Here is a 21,014-nt window from a genome sequence, read left to right as displayed (position 1 = left end):
GTTTTAGCACTGTTGTTGTGCGTTACCTGTGCTGCTCCACAGCCTGTCTAGTGGATTTTTATTTTGTTTTAGCACTGTTGTCGTGCGTTACCTGTGCTGCTCCACAGCCTGTCTAGTGGATTTTTATTTTGTTTTAGCACTGTTGTTGTGCGTTACCTGTGCTGCTCCACAGCCTGTCTAGTGGATTTTTATTTTGTTTTAGCACTGTTGTTGTGCGTTACCTGTGCTGCTCCACAGCCTGTCTAGTGGATTTCTGTTTTGTTTTAGCACTGTTGTCGTGCGTTACCTGTGCTGCTCCACAGCCTGTCTAGTGGATTTTTATTTTGTTTTAGCACTGTTGTCGTGCGTTGCCTGTGCTGCTCCACAGCCTGTCCAGTGGATTTTTATTTTTATTTTATTTTATTTTTTAGCACTGTTGTTGTGCGTTACCTGTGCTGCTCCACAGCCTGTCTAGTGGATTTTTATTTTATTTTAGCACTGTTGTCGTGCGTTACCTGTGCTGCTCCACAGCCTGTCTAGTGGATTTTTATTTTGTTTTAGCACTGTTGTCGTGCGTTGCCTGTGCTGCTCCACAGCCTGTCCAGTGGATTTTTATTTTTATTTTATTTTATTTTTTAGCACTGTTGTTGTGCGTTACCTGTGCTGCTCCACAGCCTGTCTAGTGGATTTTTATTTTATTTTAGCACTGTTGTCGTGCGTTACCTGTGCTGCTCCACAGCCTGTCTAGTGTCGGATTCCCTGTTTGGGAATCCGCTAGCTTAGCGTAGCTACTAGCTCTTAGCCGTTTTAGCATGGCGGCTTCTCCTGTCTCTCCCGTACTTTTCTGCTCTGGGTGTGAAATGTTTAGTTATTCCTCGGCCTCTTTTAGCAGTAACGGTACATGTAATAAGTGCAGCTTATTCGTAGCTTTGGAGGCCAGGCTGGGCGAATTGGAGGCTCGGCTCCGCACCGTGGAAAATTCTACAGCTAGCCAGGCCCCTGTAGTCGGTGCGGACCAAGGTAGCTTAGCCGCCGTTAGTTCCCCCCTGGCAGACCCCGTGCAGTCGGGAAGGCAGGCTGACTGGGTGACTGTGAGGAGGAAGCGTAGCCCTAAACAGAAGCCCCGTGTACACCGTCAACCCGTTCACATCTCTAACCGTTTTTCCCCACTCGACGATACACTCGCCGAGGATCAAACTCTGGTTATTGGCGACTCTGTTTTGAGAAATGTGAAGTTAGCGACACCAGCAACCATTGTCAATTGTCTTCCGGGGGCCAGAGCAGGCGACATCGAAGGACATTTGAAATTGCTGGCTAAGGCTAAGCGTAAATTTGGTAAGATTGTAATTCACGTCGGCAGTAATGACACTCGGTTACGCCAATCGGAGGTCACTAAAATTAACATTGAATCGGTGTGTAACTTTGCAAAAACAATGTCGGACTCTGTTGTTTTCTCTGGGCCCCTCCCCAATCAGACCGGGAGTGACATGTTTAGCCGCATGTTCTCCTTGAATTGCTGGCTGTCTGAGTGGTGTCCAAAAAATGAGGTGGGCTTCATTGATAATTGGCAAAGCTTCTGGGGAAAACCTGGTCTTGTTAGGAGAGACGGCATCCATCCCACTTTAGAGGGAGCAGCTCTCATTTCTAGAAATCTGGCCAATTTTTTGGGATCCTCCAAACTGTGACTGTCTAGCGTTGGGACCAGGAGGCAGAGCTGTGGTCTTATACACCTCTCTGCAGCTTCTCTCCCCCTGCCATCCCCCTATTACCCCATCCCCGTAGAGACTGTGCCTGCTCCCAGACCACCAATAACTAGCAAAAATCTATTTAAGCATAAAAATTCAAAAAGAAAAAATAATATAGCACCTTCAATTGCACCACAGACTAAAACAGTTAAATGTGGTCTATTAAACATTAGGTCTCTTTCTTCTAAGTCCCTGTTGGTAAATGATATAATAATTGATCAACGTATTGATTTATTCTGCCTAACAGAAACTTGGTTACAGCAGGATGAATATGTTAGTTTAAATGAGTCAACACCCCCGAGTCACACTAACTGTCAGAATGCTCGTAGCACGGGCCGGGGCGGAGGATTAGCAGCAATCTTCCATTCCAGCTTATTAATTAATCAAAAACCTAGACAGAGCTTTAATTCATATGAAAGCTTGTCTCTTAGTCTTGTCCATCCAAATTGGAAGTCCCAAAAACCAGTTTTATTTGTTATTATCTATCGTCCACCTGGTCGTTACTGTGAGTTTCTCTGTGAATTTTCAGACCTTTTGTCTGACTTAGTGCTTAGCTCAGATAAGATAATTATAGTGGGCGATTTTAACATCCACACAGATGCTGAGAATGACAGCCTCAACACTGCATTTAATCTATTATTAGACTATCGGCTTTGCTCAAAAAGTAAATGAGTCCACCCACCACTTTAATCATATTTTAGATCTTGTTCTGACTTATGGTATGGAAATAGAAGACTTAACAGTATTCCCTGAAAACTCCCTTTTGTCTGATCATTTTTAATAACATTTACATTTACCCTGATGGACTACCCTGCAGTGGGGAATAAGTTTCATTACACTAGAAGTCTTTCAGAAAGCGCTGTAACTAGGTTTAAGGATATGATTCCTTCTTTATGTTCTCTAATGTCATATACCAACACAGAGCAGAGTAGCTACCTAAACTCTGTAAGGGAGTTAGAGTATCTTGTCAATAGTTTTACATCCTCATTGAAGACAACTTTGGATGCTGTAGCTCCTCTGAAAAAGAGAGCTTTAAATCAGAAGTGTCTGACTCCGTGGTATAACTCACAAACTCGTAGCTTAAAGCAGATAACCCGTAAGTTGGAGAGGAAACGGCGTCTCACTAATTTAGAAGATCTTCACTTAGCCTGGAAAAAGAGTCTGTTGCACTATAAAAAAGCCCTCCGTAAAGCTAGGACATCTTTCTACTCATCACTAATTGAAGAAAATAAGAACAACCCCAGGTTTCTTTTCAGCACTGTAGCCAGGCTGACAAAGAGTCAGAGCTCATATATCGTTATCGACATATCGTTATCTTTGGCTGCTTTCAGTGATGCCGGTATTTGGTTAGACTCTTTCTCTCCGATTGTTCTGTCTGAGTTATTTTCATTAGTTACTTCATCCAAACCATCAACATGCTTATTAGACCCCATTCCTGCCAGGCTGCTCAAGGAAGTCCTACCATTATTTAATGCTTCAATCTTAAATATGATCAATCTATCTTTGTTAGTTGGTTATGTACCACAGGCCTTTAAGGTGGCAGTAATTAAACCATTACTTAAAAAGCCATCACTTGACCCAGCTATCTTAGCTAATTATAGGCCAATCTCCAACCTTCCTTTTCTCTCAAAGATTCTTGAGAGGGTAGTTGTAAAACAGCTAACTGATCACCTGCAGAGGAATGGTCTATTTGAAGAGTTTCAGTCAGGTTTTAGAATTCATCATAGTACAGAAACAGCATTAGTGAAGGTTACAAATGATCTTCTTATGGCTTCGGACAGTGGACTTATCTCTGTGCTTGTTCTGTTGGACCTCAGTGCTGCTTTTGATACTGTTGACCATAAAATTTTATTACAGAGATTAGAGCATGTCATAGGTATTAAAGGCATTGCGCTGCGGTGGTTTGAATCATATTTGTCTAATAGATTACAGTTTGTTCATGTAAATGGGGAATCTTCTTCACAGACTAAAGTTAATTATGGAGTTCCACAAGGTTCTGTGCTAGGACCAATTTTATTCACTTTATACATGCTTCCCTTGGGCAGTATTATTAGACGGTATTGCTTAAATTTTCATTGTTACGCAGATGATACCCAGCTTTATCTATCCATGAAGCCAGAGGATACGCACCAATTAGCTAAACTGCAGGATTGTCTTACAGACATAAAGACATGGATGACCTCTAATTTCCTGCTTTTAAACTCAGATAAAACTGAAGTTATTGTACTTGGCCCCACAAATCTTAGAAGCATGGTGTCTAACCAGATCGTTACTCTGGATGGCATTTCCCTGATCTCTAGTAATACTGTGAGAAATCTTGGAGTTATTTTTGATCAGGATATGTCATTCAAAGCGCATATTAAACAAATATGTAGGACTGCCTTTTTGTATTTACGCAATATCTCTAAAATCAGAAAGGTCTTGTCTCAGAGTGATGCTGAAAAACTAATTCATGCATTTGTTTCCTCTAGGCTGGACTATTGTAATTCATTATTATCAGGTTGTCCTAAAAGTTCCCTAAAAAGCCTTCAGTTGGTTCAGAATGCTGCAGCTAGAGTACTGACGGGGACTAGCAGGAGAGAGCATATCTCACCCGTGTTGGCCTCCCTTCATTGGCTTCCTGTTAATGCTGGAATAGAATTTAAAATTCTTCTTCTTACTTATAAGGTTTTGAATAATCAGGTCCCATCTTATCTTAGGGACCTCATAGTACCATATTACCCCATTAGAGCGCTTCGCTCTCAGACTGCGGGCTTACTTGTAGTTCCTAGGGTTTGTAAGAGTAGAATGGGAGGCAGAGCCTTCAGCTTTCAGGCTCCTCTCCTGTGGAACCAGCTCCCAATTCAGATCAGGGAGACAGATACCCTCTCTACTTTTAAGATTAGGCTTAAAACTTTCCTTTTCGCTAAGGCTTATAGTTAGGGCTGGATCGGGTGACCCTGGACCATCCCTTGGTTATGTTGCTTTAGACGTAGACTGTGTTTCATAATTATTGTATGGCCTTGCCTTGCAATGTGGAGCGCCTTGGGGCAACTGTTTGTTGTGATTTGGCGCTATACAAGAAAAAAGTTGATTGATTGATTGATCTTTCACACGAGTTTTCGGTGCTGGCTGAAGATTCTTATTAACATAAAGGAGGGGTCCTTGGATTTATTTTGCTGTTGTGTCATGAGTCACAGTGGGGGACGTAATGACTTTTTACCATGCCCAGGGGCAAACAAGATGAATTTGGAGGAACCTTGAAGTTGGTGCTCTAATTTGTTTGAAGTTTCCCAAATGTCATGCAGTCTGATATTTAGTTTGGAGTAAAAGGTGCCTCTCATTTCAGAAGCCACGACGCTCGGCTCGGTGAGGTGCATTTAGCAACAATACAGCAGGGTGAAGGGCTGGAAGAAAAAGGGATAAACCGCATTAATCTTGGCTCGCTGGAGGGCCAGTTTAACAGGGAAAATAAAAGAAGTGAAGAAGAAACATCAGAGCAAACTTACATAAACACAACAGTTAACAGCCAGCTTCTGTTTTTCCCTTTTAATAACTTTTATTCTGCACGTTGCTATTCAACAGAAGAGCAGGTGAGGTTGTGACTTCATTTTAGACTTTTGCTGGATTGAAGGTACATTTGTATCATTCAATGTGTGTGATTTCATGCTTTTTATGTTCTTAATATTTGTACCACTGATGTCAACACATGGTGTTTACAGAAATGATAAGAGACCGCCACCACTGCCCACCTCAAATAAGGAGCAGCAACTGGAAACAATGTTAACAGCAGCCAATGTGTCAGTTACAATTCCACCAAACTGCCAGGAGGTGATGCTATACTGGATAATAACAGACTTAACACATTTCTACAAATGTGTCTCATCAGTCTGCATATTATGTTAAAAGATGTGGAAGACAGCAAATTATGTTGCAAGTGCAATTCCACAAAACCATCACATGGTGATGCTATACTGAATAATAACACATGCCTCTAAATTAGTCTGTAGCTTAAAAGATGTGGAAGATAGTAAATGATGTTTTAGGTGCAATTACATAAAACTGCCAGAAGGTGATGCTGCAGCAAAAAAAATTGAATAATACAAAAAACAAACAAACAAACAAACAAAAAAACAATCCAATAAATTAGCCTGTATCTTAAAAGATGTGGAAGAAGTGAAAGATTCATCAGGTGCAATTATGCTAAACTGCCCGAAGGTGATGCCGTGCTCAATAATAACTGAAAAATAAAACATTCTTATAAATTAGCCTGTATCTTAAAAGAGGTGGAAGATAGTAAATTATATTTTTGGTGGAATTCATCAAACTGTCAGATAGGGATTCAAGATAATCCTATATTGGTCCTGAAGCCCGTTGGTGCCGGCGTTTATCTCCGGATTCTGCAGCATCAAGTGGATGAGAGTCCACGATTGCTCCTGGATGGGATGCTGGTCCAATGCAAGCTGAGTGGACTGAGACAATGCGGATCAAGTGTCTTGTCCAAGGACACAGACAGGAAGCATGAGCTGGATTCAAACCCAGTTCTACATATTGACAGGCCAACTCCTTATCTTGTCAGCTACCTGCTCTACAGGACAACCACACTTCTAGGGGAGGTGATGGTTTAGTGGTTAAACAGTGGACTTAAGACTAGAGGATCCTCGGTTCAAATTCCTGTCTGACTGACAAATCATTAACGGCCCTTCGGCAAGGTCCTTAATCCCCAAGTTGCTCCTGGGGTGTAGTGAGTGCCTTGCATGGTAGCACCTTGACACTGGTGTGTGTGTGTGTGTGTGAATGGGTGAATGTGAGACATTACTGTAAAGCACTTTGAGCTTGTGATATTTGGGCTATATAAATGCAGTCCATTTGCCATTCTATAAAGGGAACAATTCCTCCACTCCCCCCAGATGGGGGAGCTAAACACCTAGGCTGCTACTACTAATGAGCAGGTCAACTTGTCACATGACGACAATCTTAACAGCATAAAATTTTAATCTTTTTAAGTAAAATAAAATCTGGCAGTTTAGACCCACAATGTGGCAGAAGAAGGTCTTAAAAATGATACCAAGTGGTTGCTGAGATCTAGCTCCAGACAGACGGCGGGACAGACTGATACGTCCTGTCCGGGCCTGTCACCCAGTGCAGGAAAAAAACTTCCACTGTTATCTGGTCGACTCGGGTGTACCTGAGGACGTCATGCTGTAGGTTGGGCTGTGCATGTTGCTCATGGCTGAACTGTTGTTTCCCGCAGGCTGGCTGTAGGGGGCGGTAGTGGTCATTTTGCTTGCCTGGTTGATGCCTGGTCCTTGATAGCTGCTGTGTCTGTCACAAAGAGGGAAAACCTGCAGTTAGTCCAGCTGAGATAATTTCCTTCTAGAATCTAATTTTAGACCAGGATGTGAGCAACAGTTGCAGAAAAGCAGCAAACATTACCTGCCTCGACATCTCTTTAACACTGTTAGGGAGGTTTGTCTTTGATGGATTTCTTTGCCATTGCTAGTTCTCAATTTATTTTACATTCAACTAAGCTCACGACAAACATGTGCTGTCATGGCACGCTGAAGATCATATAAGAGCATCCTGTGGTGAAATAATGACACCCAGAAACAAACAAACACACACACACACACCTGACTTCTATCCCAGTTTTCTCTCCCTCTCCCACAACTCATAATTTAACTAATTAAGGTGTGCTTTCAGAAAGGATCATGTTATTTGTTGCCATGACAAGTGACATCAGACGGGCTTATCTGCAACCTGCTGAATGCAAGCTGTACTTGCACGTGTGTCTGCAAGAGTGCACGTGAAGTCTATCATTGTGTACCAGACAGGCCAAAGTCAGTGACATGGGGCTGAAAGAGAACACCGTGTTTGGAACAATTTGGTCGATGTGCTGCTGACTGGAGATTATCTCCTGGATGTAATGAAGACAGAGTGAGCTAGCGGACAGAGGAGCGGAGGAAAGATAGATCTAAACGACAAAAAGGAATAAAAAGAGTGAAGGCTGAAACAGCTCAGCAATTAAATACAACCTGAAGAAAAAGAGGAGGAGCGGGTGGAAAGAGAACTATGACGTTATAGTCACGACAAACAGTCGCTAAGACGCACACTTCAATATGCAGTTATTTTAGAGTTAATGCATATTTGATTTGGCAGTTTTGACTGGTAGTGCATGTGTTTGTGTCTGTGTCTGTGTGCACATAAAGAATGAAAACCAAGAATATTAACTTGAACTTTGTGAATAATAAATAAAATGTGAGCATTTTGAATGGAACTTTGACAATATTGAAGAGAACTTAAGAATACAGACTTCCTCCCGATTCCTCCCGATCAAACCCGGGAGGAATCAATGGAACTCAGAGAATACTGAATACAACCTGAGAATATTTAATCAAACCCAGGAATATTCAATAGAACTTTGTGAATATTGACTAGAACCTGAGAACCCTGTACCCTTGGGGGTACGTAAGGTTAGATCTCACTCTTGTGAAGCAACTTGGGGTGACATATCTTGTGTTTTGTTGCTGTATAAATAAATAAAATGAATTGAATTTTGATAATACGGAATGGAATTTTGAAAATATTGAAAGGAAGTTTGATAATAATAAACAGAACCTGGGAATATTTAACCAAAGCCAAGAATATTAAATGGAATTATGTATGGAACCTGAGAATATTGAAAATGTTGTTGTTGTCCTTTCGGCTGCTCCCATTTTTGTTTGGGGTCGCCACAGTATGTATATGGCATAAGATTTACACTGGATGTCCTTCCTGATGCAACTCAGGTTTCACCTGGAGAAACACACACAGCCCCTAGTGTGCTGAAGGGGTCTCTCATAGAATATTGAAAATACTGATTAAAAATTTGAAAATATGAAACAGAAACTAAGAATTTCAAATGTAACTTTGATAACACTGAAATTAATTTTGAGAATACTGAATGGGACTTGAAAGTGAAAGTACTGAGTTAAAATTTGGGGCGATTTGGAGAATTTTGAAAATACTGAATAAAGACAGGAATTTTGAGAATACTGAATGAGACTTTGATGATACTGATTAAAATCTGAGAATACTGAATAAAACTTGAGGATATGGAACTGAGATTGAGACTAGCGAATGGAGTTTTAAGAAAACTGAATAGAGTTTTGAGAGCACTGATATGTAAATCCTTCGTTGAAACACACACATATAGAGTAATACCTCTTGTTGGAAGCGATGCACATAGCCTATGAGGAGGATCCTCTTGGTACAGTAAAACTCCCCATAATCTCATCTCACAGATGTAATTAGTCATAGAGCATGGCTGATGATACATATGTAATCCCTCTGTGGGGGCCGAGGTGCACAAGGGAGCTCCGTGGCAAAGAAACAAGCGCACGCCAAATCCGTGCTTATCTGGCCCTATTTCCCCATAATAGAGAAACACAGACTGTGCCTACGTGTTCCCTAAAAAGCTTCATGTGATTCACCGCACAGAAATAAATTTACTTTGTGATTGGTGCACCTTCACGCTCAAAGTGTGCAAGATCCAAACTCCCACAAAGTCAACAAGAAAAGTCAAGTTTAGAGATTCTAAATGCCTGAAAGGTTCATTTGTCAAAAGTGAAAGACGTCTCTCACTCACAAAACACAAACTATCCAAATCAACAACACCAAAAACACCAACAACAGTGGTGGTTGGAGGTTTTCGACTGTGGTGCTCTCCCATTATGACTAATTCATGTCATAAAAAAGCCCATTAGAAAGCACTTGATGGAGGCACTGTGCAGCGTTTAATCACACTTAATATATGCACGCGCTGCTATCGGGGAGAAAAAGTGCACAGCACATTCATCTTGCTCTCGGGCACCTTTGTGCCAGGGAGGAGAAAAAAAAACATCCTGTTGCCGCAGAGAGAGGAAAGAACGAATGATGAGAGAAAAGGAGAGATAGCAAGAGTGCAGGAGAAAGAGGGACAACGAAAGAGGAAAGAAGGAGATAGAGAAGGGAAAATTAGAAGCCTGTGCAGTTCTTTTGTGGTCCAGGCGAGGGTGTATTTTTGTACCGGTGATGTAGACTGAACGGCCCCGCCTTCACTGCACATGTGTCATTTGGGACCACAGCAGCTCGTCTGAGTCTGACTCTCTACACCCAGAGTGATCAAAGGGAATAATGTGATTAGTAACAAATTTGTTTTGGGGGGGGAGCGTGTTCGGTCGCTGACATCAGCAAACAACACACATACAAGTTCACTTCAATTTGCACACTGATATTTTTGATTTTTACCCATCATGAATATGACCTTTAACTTGAGGGTCTCTTTATCTCTGCCCATCGCCATGACAATATTCAAGGTGCCATAGCTTCAGCATCCTGTGATTGCATCCTTCTGCCGTCACAATGATGCAGCGGGTTTGCATGATTGCGTCCAGTCCAGTAGAGCGATGAAGAGTTTCCGGGTTTTTCCATATGTGGCTTGAACCAGGATTTATACTGAATATTATCGCATTTCACTGTTGCTAGTGTTAGCGTATATGGCTACATGTTAGCAGTTAGTAAGAGCATATGTGAGCCTGCTAACAACAGCCCTGACCATTTTTATAGTTTTTATTCTTTTGGCCTTTACTTATTGTTTTTCTGTTTTTGAATGAGGATTTATACTGAATATTATTACATATTATCTACATTTTAGATGTTTGTTTTTCTATCCACAGTTGATAACAGATGGTGCTATCTGCTAACTGCTAACCACAGTGAGCCCATGACAGCGGTAAACACTTCTAAATGCTAACCACAGCTGAACACAGGTGATGCTAACCATGGTTCCCTCTCTTATTGTTTTCTTCTTTGTTTTATGAACCTGTGTGAATCATTGGCTACATTTACATGCCGTTAATATTGGGGATAAGGTCAATATTCCGGTTTCTGAATCATTAAGAATAACCCGTTTACATGCTTAAGCAGACAGAATTACTCCTGTATACATGGTCATTGATATCATTTGGAATATCCCATCTAAACAGCGACACACGTCTTCCACCGATGCTTGATATGTTCTGGTGTTCATGCAAATCCTGCTTTGCGTAACTTTTCAGCCACCTTCTTGTAGATGTCGCTATCTCTGTACTTTCTACCGTCAATAAAAGACATTATATTCATGTCTTTCACGATACTAATGAAGTACTCGGTTTCCTCCTTGCTCCAAAAGTGTGGTGCTGTGCTGCCGCGTCTGCATTTCCCCATGCTTGTTTACCTCTGCTTCTGTGGTGTCCGGTGGGTTGCACGCGCTGCATACAAGTAGTTGCCGTACTCAAAAGACCAAGATTCCTTGCAGATAGGACACGCGCAGAACACAAAATAATGTTCCTTTCTATGGGGATATTCCGATGCGCGTTTATATGACCTGATATTTGGGTTCGAAAAGGAGTAACCCAGGGGTCATATTCACGTTTTTGCGGGATTTTACATGGCCTTGCGCAACCGGGTTATTGCTAATATTCTGGTTATGAAAACATAGTCATTGTCGTCACAAAGACGCACCCCACCATGTATATCCAGATTTTTGATGTATTGATGCTGACCATGTCCTTCTTTTAGCGTGAGCCTGACTGAATACATATGCTAAATGTAAAGGTAATGTTAATGCTCTCAGCGGTTGATGGTAAATGGAGGTGATGCTAATCATGGCTCCCATTTATCATCTTTTTTGCCTTTTAATTATTCATCTCACTGACATGACTCACAAACACACACCACCATGTGTCTGTACACATTTTTTTAAATGTTTGTTAATGTTTGTTTTTTCTTTTCTCCACTACAACCCCTGGCAAAAATTATGGAATCACCGGCCTCGGAGGATGTTCATTCAGTTGTTTAATTTTGTAGAAAAAAAGCAGATCACAGACATGACACAAAACTAAAGTCATTTCAAATGGCAACTTTCTGGCTTTAAGAAACACTATAAGAAATCAGGAAAAAAAAATTGTGGCAGTCAGTAATGGTTACTTTTTTAGATGAAGCAGAGGGAAAAAATATGGACTCACTCAATTCTGAGGAATAAATTAAGGAATCACCCTGTAAATTTTCATCCCCAAAACTAACACCTGCATCAAATCAGATCTGCTCCTTAGTCTGCATCTAAAAAGGAGTGATCACACCTTGGAGAGCTGTTGCACCAAGTGGACTGACATGAATCATGGCTCCAACACGAGAGACGTCAACTGAAACAAAGGAGAGGATTATCAAACTCTTAAAAGAGGGCAAATCATCACGCAATGTTGCAAAAGATGTTGGTTGTTCACAGTCAGCTGTGTCTAAACTCTGGACCAAATACAAACAACATGGGAAGGTTGTTAAAGGCAAACATACTGGTAGACCAAGGAAGACATCAAAGCGTCAAACAGAAAACTTAAAGCAATATGTCTCAAAAATCGAAAATGCACAACAAAACAAATGAGGAACGAATGGGAGAAAACTGAAGTCAACGTCTGTGAACGAACTGTAAGAAACCGCCTAAAGGAAAAGGGATTTACATACAGAAAAGCTAAACGAAAGCCATCATTAACACCTAAACAGAAAAAAACAAGGTTACAATGGGCTAAGGAAAAGCAATCGTGGACTGTGGATGACTGGATGAAAGTCATATTCAGCGATGAATCTCGAATCTGCATTGGGCAAGGTGATGATGCTGGAACTTTTGTTTGGTGCCGTTCCAATGAGATTTATAAAGATGACTGCCTGAAGAGAACATGTAAATTTCCACAGTCATTGATGATATGGGGCTGCATGTCAGGTAAAGGCACTGGGGAGATGGCTGTCATTACATCATCAATAAATGCACAAGTTTACGTTGATATTTTGGACACTTTTCTTATCCCATCAATTGAAAGGATGTTTGGGGATGATGAAATCATTTTTCAAGATAAAACATTCCTTGCAAAAAGACACATAGGGTCAATGTCATGGCCTGCAAATAGTCCGGATCTTAATCCAATTGAAAATCTTTGGTGGAAGTTGAAGAAAATGGTCCATGACAAGGCTCCAACCTCCAAAGCTGATCTGGCAACAGCAATCAGAGAAAGTTGGAGCCAGATTGATGAGGAGTACTGTTTGTCACTCATTAAGTCCATGCCTCAGAGACTGTGATCTGCTTTTTTCTACAAAATTAAACAACTGAATGAACATCCTCCGAGGCCGGTGATTCCATAATTTTTGCCAGGGGATGTATCCGCCTGACAGATCTGTTCTGAAGACTGTTGGTGTAATAATATCTGTTTTAAATAACTGTACACTCTGGATGCGGAAACCTGATAATTCTCGGAAAATGGAAAACATTCACCACTGACTCAGGTGAGCAATGTAGGAAACTACAGAAGTGTTGAATGCGCTCTAACATGTTTAAGGGCCCATAAGTATTCAGACAAATAGTTGTGGATTACCAGAAGATTCAATTCAGCACATACAACTTTTATAACATTCTGCATTTGCAAAAAGCTGTTCTTTTGCACTAACCTTAGCAGCCTTTTAATTTTAGCATAACTACTTTTTAGATTTGAACAATTACATGAGGTCCATCATTAATTGGTGGAAATAATTTCATAAAATGTAATTTATAAGCATCTGTGATTGCAGCAAATGGTTCTGAAACAGCTCAGCCAATTTCAGAGAAATAACACTGGTAAACAATAAAAAAACAGGATGTTTTACTCTTTTGTAAGAGGTGATGGTCTAGTGGTTAAATGATGGTCTTGAGTCCAGAGGATCCTCGGTTCAAGTCCACCCTAGACTGGAAAATGACTGAGGGCACTTGGACAAGGTCCTTCATCCCCCTGTTGCACCTGGTGTGCAGTTGAACATCTTGCATGGCAGCACCCTGACACTGGCATGCGTGTGTGAAACGGTGAATGTGAGGCATCACTGTAAAGCACTTTGAGCTTCTGATTCAGATGGAAAAGCGCTATATAAATGCAGTCCATTTAATTATTGACAGAGGTCGTAAAATACCTCAGAGGATTCTTGCATTTTGATTATATATTTGTTGCCTTTGCTCCTGACCCCAAACACTAGATGCCCTGCCTACCTCATAGCAGACAGACAGTAATGGTAAACAATAAAAAAACATTTTTTAAGGCCACCTCATAGTTTTTATCTGGACATGCATGAAATGTTGCATATTGTTTGTCTGTCAGGGGATTGGTGTGATTGACAGGTTTCATCACGCTCAGTTTGCAGAGTTATAAACTGATCTTGATGAAACCTGTCAATCATACAGATCACGTGACAGAAAACCAACTGAAATTTGGTGCAGATGCAGAAATGGGTCTGTTAAAGAATAGGTTTGGACAGGGTTGGTATAAATTCAATAACTGTAATCCCAGTGCAAATTTGGAGGACTGCTCAGCTGTGTCTAGGATTTTTTCCTCTTTGAGCGACTCTAGTTGTTGAGTCTGAATGTGAACCTGATTTGGCCTGCAGAGATCCTACATTGGATTGTATTTTTTTTCTTGAGAAGCTGCAAGAAAGCTGTGAACCACAGAGGAATAAAGAGTACAAGGAGTTTCTGCCTTCGCTGAGAGTTTACTGGGATTTAAGAAATGTACTTGCAGAGACTTGACATCATACTAAAGCACAGGTGTGTGAAAATCCATACGCTTTTGTTTGGCTCATCCAGGAAGTGTTACAAAGTCATCATCTCATAGAACGACAGTCAAAGCACAGAATGAAATGAAAGAGAATTACAATTTCTTTTTTGCATTCCGAAGTGTGAGCTTCCATTCTGTTGTGGGTCCTTTTTTAAATCGTATTTTGCTGCGAGTCCTTCGTTATTCTGCCGGATCTCTCTTGTTGCTATTCAGTCCACAAGTGTGAAGGGCATCGGAGAAGGCTACGTTCACACTGTGGGCAGGGCGTGCACATCAGCGTGTACGTGTTATTGTGTCCATGCACAAAGTGGGCACCGTTGCCAAGGGGATGCCATAGTAACGAGGTGCCTGCCAACCATCTGAGTCTCACAGTGGCACTGCCTTTGTCCTTCGTTGGCGGTGACAGGCTGCACTGACGCCTCCCAGCGCCGCTAACTGGACCAGACAGCAGGAGCAGTGGGACGGCAGGAGCGTGACGACTGAGCGTCCCACACCATCGATCCCTCTGCTCTGAAAGTCAGAGGAAAAGCGCCAGGGAAGGATGGAGCGCATCGGCTGGAGGCCATGAATTATATATGGACTCAATCTGTTCTTGGGGCAGGTTGGACCCGGCGCTCCTTCAAGCTCCAGAGTCAACTCGGCCCACACAAGCCAGAATAAAACCGCAGCCCAAATAATCATAATAACAATAAAAAGGACAGCTTTAAACATGTTAAAGTCTGCCTCCCCTCCTTCCCCAAACATCAAACAGCTCAGGATGGAGGAGAAGCTATTTATTCTGCCCATCTAATGAAAGCAGAGCCGCGCTGCCAAGACTGCCAGCGACAAAGCGCCACAGGCTGCATCCCCCGTTCTTGACATTCAAGCGCTGCTCTTATTTATTTAGCAAATGTACTTACTAAGGAGGTCAGAAATGAATTCTTTGGTGAGGATTTGCCTCCAAGCACTCTCCTCTTCACTCTTCTAACATTTTCTTCCTTCAATTTCACTTTGATTTACGCCTTTTTCTTTTTTCTCTTTTTTTTAAAGCTTTGCTCTTCTTCGACTAAGTGCTTATTTTTTCGACAGAGCTCGTTTCTATAGCTCCGGGAACTTTCGTGGCGTGTCGCCAGCAGCGCTGGAAAGTCATTTGAAAACCCAATTCTGTGCTTAGAAGCTGTTGCCAAGAAAAAGCTTATACCTTTTAATACTTTCTGTTCTCTTTTCCTGAAAATTTACTAAACCATTCCATGTCCCCGGAAATCATACGTTTCTTCCAGTCAAACGTGTTCCTCCTCCACAGTAACTGTAGACATCGTCCTTGCTACTCTACTGAAGGACACAAATGCCGTATCTTGATGGTGCACGGTCTAAAACAAAAATCCATTCATCAAGTCATGTCACATAAACTGAGCCTAATGCATTGGGTTTATCTGTTCATTATTCATGGGTGTTTTGTAGGTCTGTCAGAGTTTCACCTGTGTGAACTCAGGCAAGTAAAAGGTAATTTTTTTATTTTTTGTCAACTGCCTACCAATGTATCTTTAACCACAGATTTGGCTACAAGAAAAGTAGCTAAAAATAGTTTATTAGGGGCTGGCAATGTCTAATTTTTTTGGTATATTATGATGTGTGTGTCATCGTGTTATCTTGAATGAATATTTTACCCGCTCAAGTGGAAATCAGACGCCTCAGATGCAGAAATTCTATATATCCACCTTGTTTCAATCAGCAATTGAATATATCAAATTTTGGACATTTTAAATTGATTTTCTGTCACAAAAATAAAATATTGTAAGATCGATAGCTTACCCCCACCCCTAGAAAACATCCCCCCCCCATATATATATATATATATATACAGTGAGGAAAATAACTATTTGAACAACCTGCGATTTTGCAAGTTCTCCCACTTAGAAATCATGGAGGGTTCTGAAATTTTCATCTTAGGTGCACGTCCACTGTGAGAGACATAATCTAAAAAAAAAAAAAAAAAAAATCCGGAAATAACAATGTATAATTTTTTTAATAATGTATTTGTATGTTACTGCTGCAAATACGTATTTGAACACCTACCAACCAGCAAGAATTCTGGCTCACACAGACCTGTTAATTTTTCTTTAAGAAGCCCTCTCATTCTGCACTCTTTACCTGTATTAATTGCACCTGTTTGAACTTGTTACCTGTATAAAAGACACCTGTTCACACACTCAATCAATCACACTTCAACCTGTCCACCATAGCCAAGACCAAAGAGCTGTCTAAGGACACCAGGGACAAAACTGTAGACCTGCAAAAGGCTGGGATGGACTACAGGACAACAGGCAAGCAGCTTGGTAGAAGACAACAACTGTTATAATTATTTATTAGAAAGTGGAAGAAACACAAGATGACTGTCAATCTTCCTCGGTCTGGGATTCCATGCAAGATCTCACTTTGTAGGGTAAGGATGATTCTGAGAAAGCTCAGAACTACACAGGAGGACCTGGTGAATGACCTGAAGAGAGCTGGGACCACAGTCACAAAGATTACATTAGTAACACCTGATGCTGTCATGGTTTAAAATCCTGGAGGGCAGCAAGGTCTCCCTGCTCAAGCCAGCACATGTCCAGGCCCGTTTGAAGTTCACCAGTGACCATCTGAATGATCCAGAGGAGGCATGGGAGAAGGTCATGTGGTCAGATGAGACCAGAATAGAGCTTTTTGGAATCAACTCCACTTACCATGTTTAGAGGATGAGAACAACCCCAAGAAAACCATCCCAACCATGAAGCATGGGGGTGGAAACATCATACTCTGGGGGTGCTCTTCTGCAAAGGGGACAGGACGACTGCACCGTATTGAAGGGAGGATGGATGGGGTCATGTATTGCAAGATTTTGGCAAACAACCTCCTTCCCTCAGTAAGAGCATTGAAGATGGGTCATAGCTGGGTCTTCCAGCATGACAATGACCCCAAACGCACAGCCAGGGCAACTAACGAGGGGCTCCGTAAGAAGCATTTCAAGGTCCTGGAGTGGCCTGGCCAGTCTCCAGACCTGAACTCAATAGAAAATCTTTGGAGGGAGCTGAAACTCCAAACCTGAAGGATTTGGAGAAGATCTGTATGGAGGAGTGGACCAAAATCCCTGCTGCAGTGTGTGCAAACCTGGTGAAAAACTACAGAAAATGTATGACCTCTGTACTTGCAAACAAAGGCTACTGTACCAAATATTAACACTGATTTTCACAGGTGTTCAAATACTTATTTGCAGCAGTAACATACAAATAAATTATTTAAAAAAATCATACATTGTGATTTCCAGATATTTTTTTTTATGTCTCTCACAGTGGACATGCACCTAAGATGAAAATTTCAAACCCCTCCATGATTTCTAAGTGGCAGAACTTGCAAAATCGCAGGGTGTTTATATATATATATATATATATATATATATATATATATATATATATATATATATATATATATATATAAAGTTCTCTCAGCTTCTTCCTTTTCCTCTCGGGGTCACCAGTATTTATCTGCATGTTGGTTTGGCACAATATATACATACATACATATGGGGATCCACGGGCTGTAGATTGGGTCATATTTATAAAATAGGTAGCTGACATTTTTCAATGGTTGTAATAAATTCTGCAAAGTTTCTATAATGAGTTGGAATGGCATGTGAGACCAGAATGTTTTTTACATTGGCAGGCAGGCAGTTTAATTCAAAAAGTTATTTTAAAGTTATAATTATTTAATGGCCCAATATGGAGTATGGTTCTCCTGTGATGTGATGTGTAGTATTTTTTTTAAATATGAGTTATGACATATAGCCTCTTGAAGGGCAATACTTTACTTTCAAGGTCAAGGTCAAGGTCAACTTTATTGTCCCATTAGGGAAATTTGTCTTAGGCGTTGCACTACATTATCGTTTCACAGGGCAGAGAACAATTTACAAAAGGACACAAATCACATAAAACACAGAATTAAAATCTTAGACTAAAATCAGGAAATACATTACAATGACAACACAGAGACATTCAACTATTTAAAGTGCTAAGAAAAGTGCCAGATGCTAAAGTGCTGAAGTTTATTGCACGTTGTTCTATTGCACTAGTTACTTGCATTGTTTAGCAGTTTAATAGAAACTGGAACAAATGATAATTTGAGACAATTTGTTTTACACTTTGGTATACGAAATCTTCTTCCTGAAGGGAGTTCATACTCTGAGGACAGTGCGTGAGTGGAGTTTGAGCAGATTTTTGTTGCCCACGTCATAACTGACTGGTTATACAGCTTCTCAATGGACTCATATTTTTTCATACCAATTATTTTCATTGCTGTTTTGTGCATATTAGACAACCTATCTTTGAGTTGAACTGTAAGGTTACCAAACCAGGCAGTGATTCCATATCTAATTAGGCTGTCTAAGATAGCTTTGTAAAAAATTAGCATGATCTGATTGCTAACACCATAAAGCCTCAGTTGTCTCAAAAAATACATTCTTTGCTGCAGTTTGTTGCACAAATTATCAATGTGTGATTTCCAGTTCAGCAAATTATCGATATGGACCCCTAGATATTTATATGTTAGCACCTGATTTATAGTTTGGTCTGAAATGACTACTGGCTTGTGTGTTGTCACTTGCCTTGGGTCAAAAACCATCGCTTGTGTTTTTGACACATTTAAAATCAGATGGTTTTTGTCACACCACTTAATAAAGGTGTCAATCTCATTGTAGTAGACAAAAGGGTCCATGTCCTTATGCAAGAGGCTGACGATTGCTGTGTCATCTGCAAATTTAAAAATAAAATTATTGGGGCGTACTTTCCTGCAGTCATTAGTATAAATTGTAAAAAGTGTTGGCGAAATCACACAGCCTTGTGGAACTCCTGTATTATAGTGTTTGATATCTGATAATGTCTGATTAAGCTTCACTTGCTGTGTGCGGTTAGTTAAAAAAGAATAAAACCATTTTATAAGAATTACATTAACATTCATGTCCTTCAATTTCCTAAAAAGTAGGTGGAGTTGCACAGTATTAAAAGCTGAGCTAAAATCAATAAATAAAGTGCGAATATATGTTTTTGTGCCTTCCAGATGCTTAGAAACAAGGTGCAACATGCATAGAATGGCATCCTCAGTGCTACGCGCATGCTTATAGGCAAACTGACATGCATCTAACATGGGCTGTACTTCTGTTTTAAGCAGTGACAAAACTAATCTTTCAAAACATTTTGCAATAATTGGGGTCAAGGCTACAGGGCAAAAGTCATTATTTTCTGTAGCACAAGGCTTTTTGGGCACTGGTATTATAATAGACCTCTTCCATAGAGCTGGAACAGTACTGGTGTCTAATGAATGCTGAAATATAGGACACCATGCTGGTGTCAGTACCTCTGCACAGCTTTTGAGCAGAAAAGCCGGCAGTCCATCAGGGCCAGTGGATTTACCAGTTCTCACAGTACGGAGAAGACACTGGAAACTAGGTGGATCCACTTCCAGCCAGTAGTGGTACTGATTTCTGGTAGTGACTGCATCACTCCATCACACTCCTGAGAAAAGTTATCTTTGTCAAATCTCAAATATAAATCATTCAACTCATTTGATCTTTGCTGTTCCTCCAAAGTAATAATTTGCTTTTTTGTAGGATTCATATTAGCAGCTAGTTTCATTGTGTCCCAGAGTTTTTTAGTATTTGAAGTTAAGAGGCTTTGTTCCATTATTTGTCTGTATCGTTCTCTTGCTTTAGTTAAGAGTTGTTTCAGTTCCTTTTGAATTTCTATCAGACTTACTCTGTCTTTATTACGAAACGCTTGCTTTTTCCTATTTATGCACTCTTTGATTTCTTTAGTTATGTAGGACTTGTTGTTAGGATAGATGATGACATTCTTCTTAGCTACCACATTATCAAGGCAGAATTTCACATAGTCTGTAACCGTGTCTGTGGCCTCATCAAGCTCTAAAGTGTGAAATATGGACCAGTCTGTACACAAGAAGCATCCTTTTAGTGCCTCAATTGAATCATCTGTCCAGACATTAACGGTCTTATGTACAGGTTTACATGATTTGAAGACTGATTTATATGAAGGAATCAAATGTATTATATTATGGTCCGAGTTAGAGAGAGGAGGCTTTGGCTTTGCAGAGTATGCACCCTTGATGTTGCCATAGCACTTGTTCAATATCCTGTTATGTCTTGTGTGACAGTTTACATACTGTTCAAAGCCTGATAAAACAGACTCTGGCTTACAATGGTTGAAGCCACCTAGGAAAAACATAGGTGCTCCCAGTGTGTGCTGTAGCTGTTCTTGCGCGCACTCTGCAATGCACGCGGCTGCTTTGCCTGCATTGCCGCTGGGGGGTATATAAACGGCGCCTATAATGATGTTGCCAAACTCCCTTGGCAGATAGTGAGGTCTCATTGATACACAAAGCAGTTCTATATCTGGGGTGCATACTTTGTCTTTTATTGTATACTGTTTACACCATTTGTCACTCACATGTATGTGAGTAACGAATTCCCCAGCTTTCGCCCAATGGTCTAACTTAAAATTCACAATATATTGTAACACCAAGCTGCAATACTTTGTTGCATTTCTTACGTTTCTGATGTGTGTTGAATTGGTGGCTAATTATCGTGATGCATATTGTCCCTATATTTCTGGGAAAACAGAGGACTGAATAATAGAAGTATCAATGAATAGAAGCAAAGTCTACC

The 21,014-nt window shown here is 40.7% G+C and overlaps 1 protein-coding gene across 1 annotated transcript in view; it reads right to left on the bottom strand.

Annotated features, from left to right (window-relative positions):
* Positions 1-21,014, bottom strand: part of arid1b (AT rich interactive domain 1B (SWI1-like)) — a 417,017-nt gene that overhangs the window by 43,311 nt on the left and 352,692 nt on the right. The window contains exon 9 of the mRNA XM_034159361.1: positions 6,892-7,028. Within this exon, the coding sequence (XP_034015252.1) occupies positions 6,892-7,028 (137 nt within the window). The remainder of the gene's footprint in view (positions 1-6,891; positions 7,029-21,014) is intronic.

Source organism: Thalassophryne amazonica, chromosome 19, assembly GCF_902500255.1.
Source record: "Thalassophryne amazonica chromosome 19, fThaAma1.1, whole genome shotgun sequence".
Taxonomy (NCBI): Eukaryota; Metazoa; Chordata; class Actinopteri; order Batrachoidiformes; family Batrachoididae; genus Thalassophryne; species Thalassophryne amazonica.
This window is presented reverse-complemented; position numbering and strand designations above follow the sequence as displayed.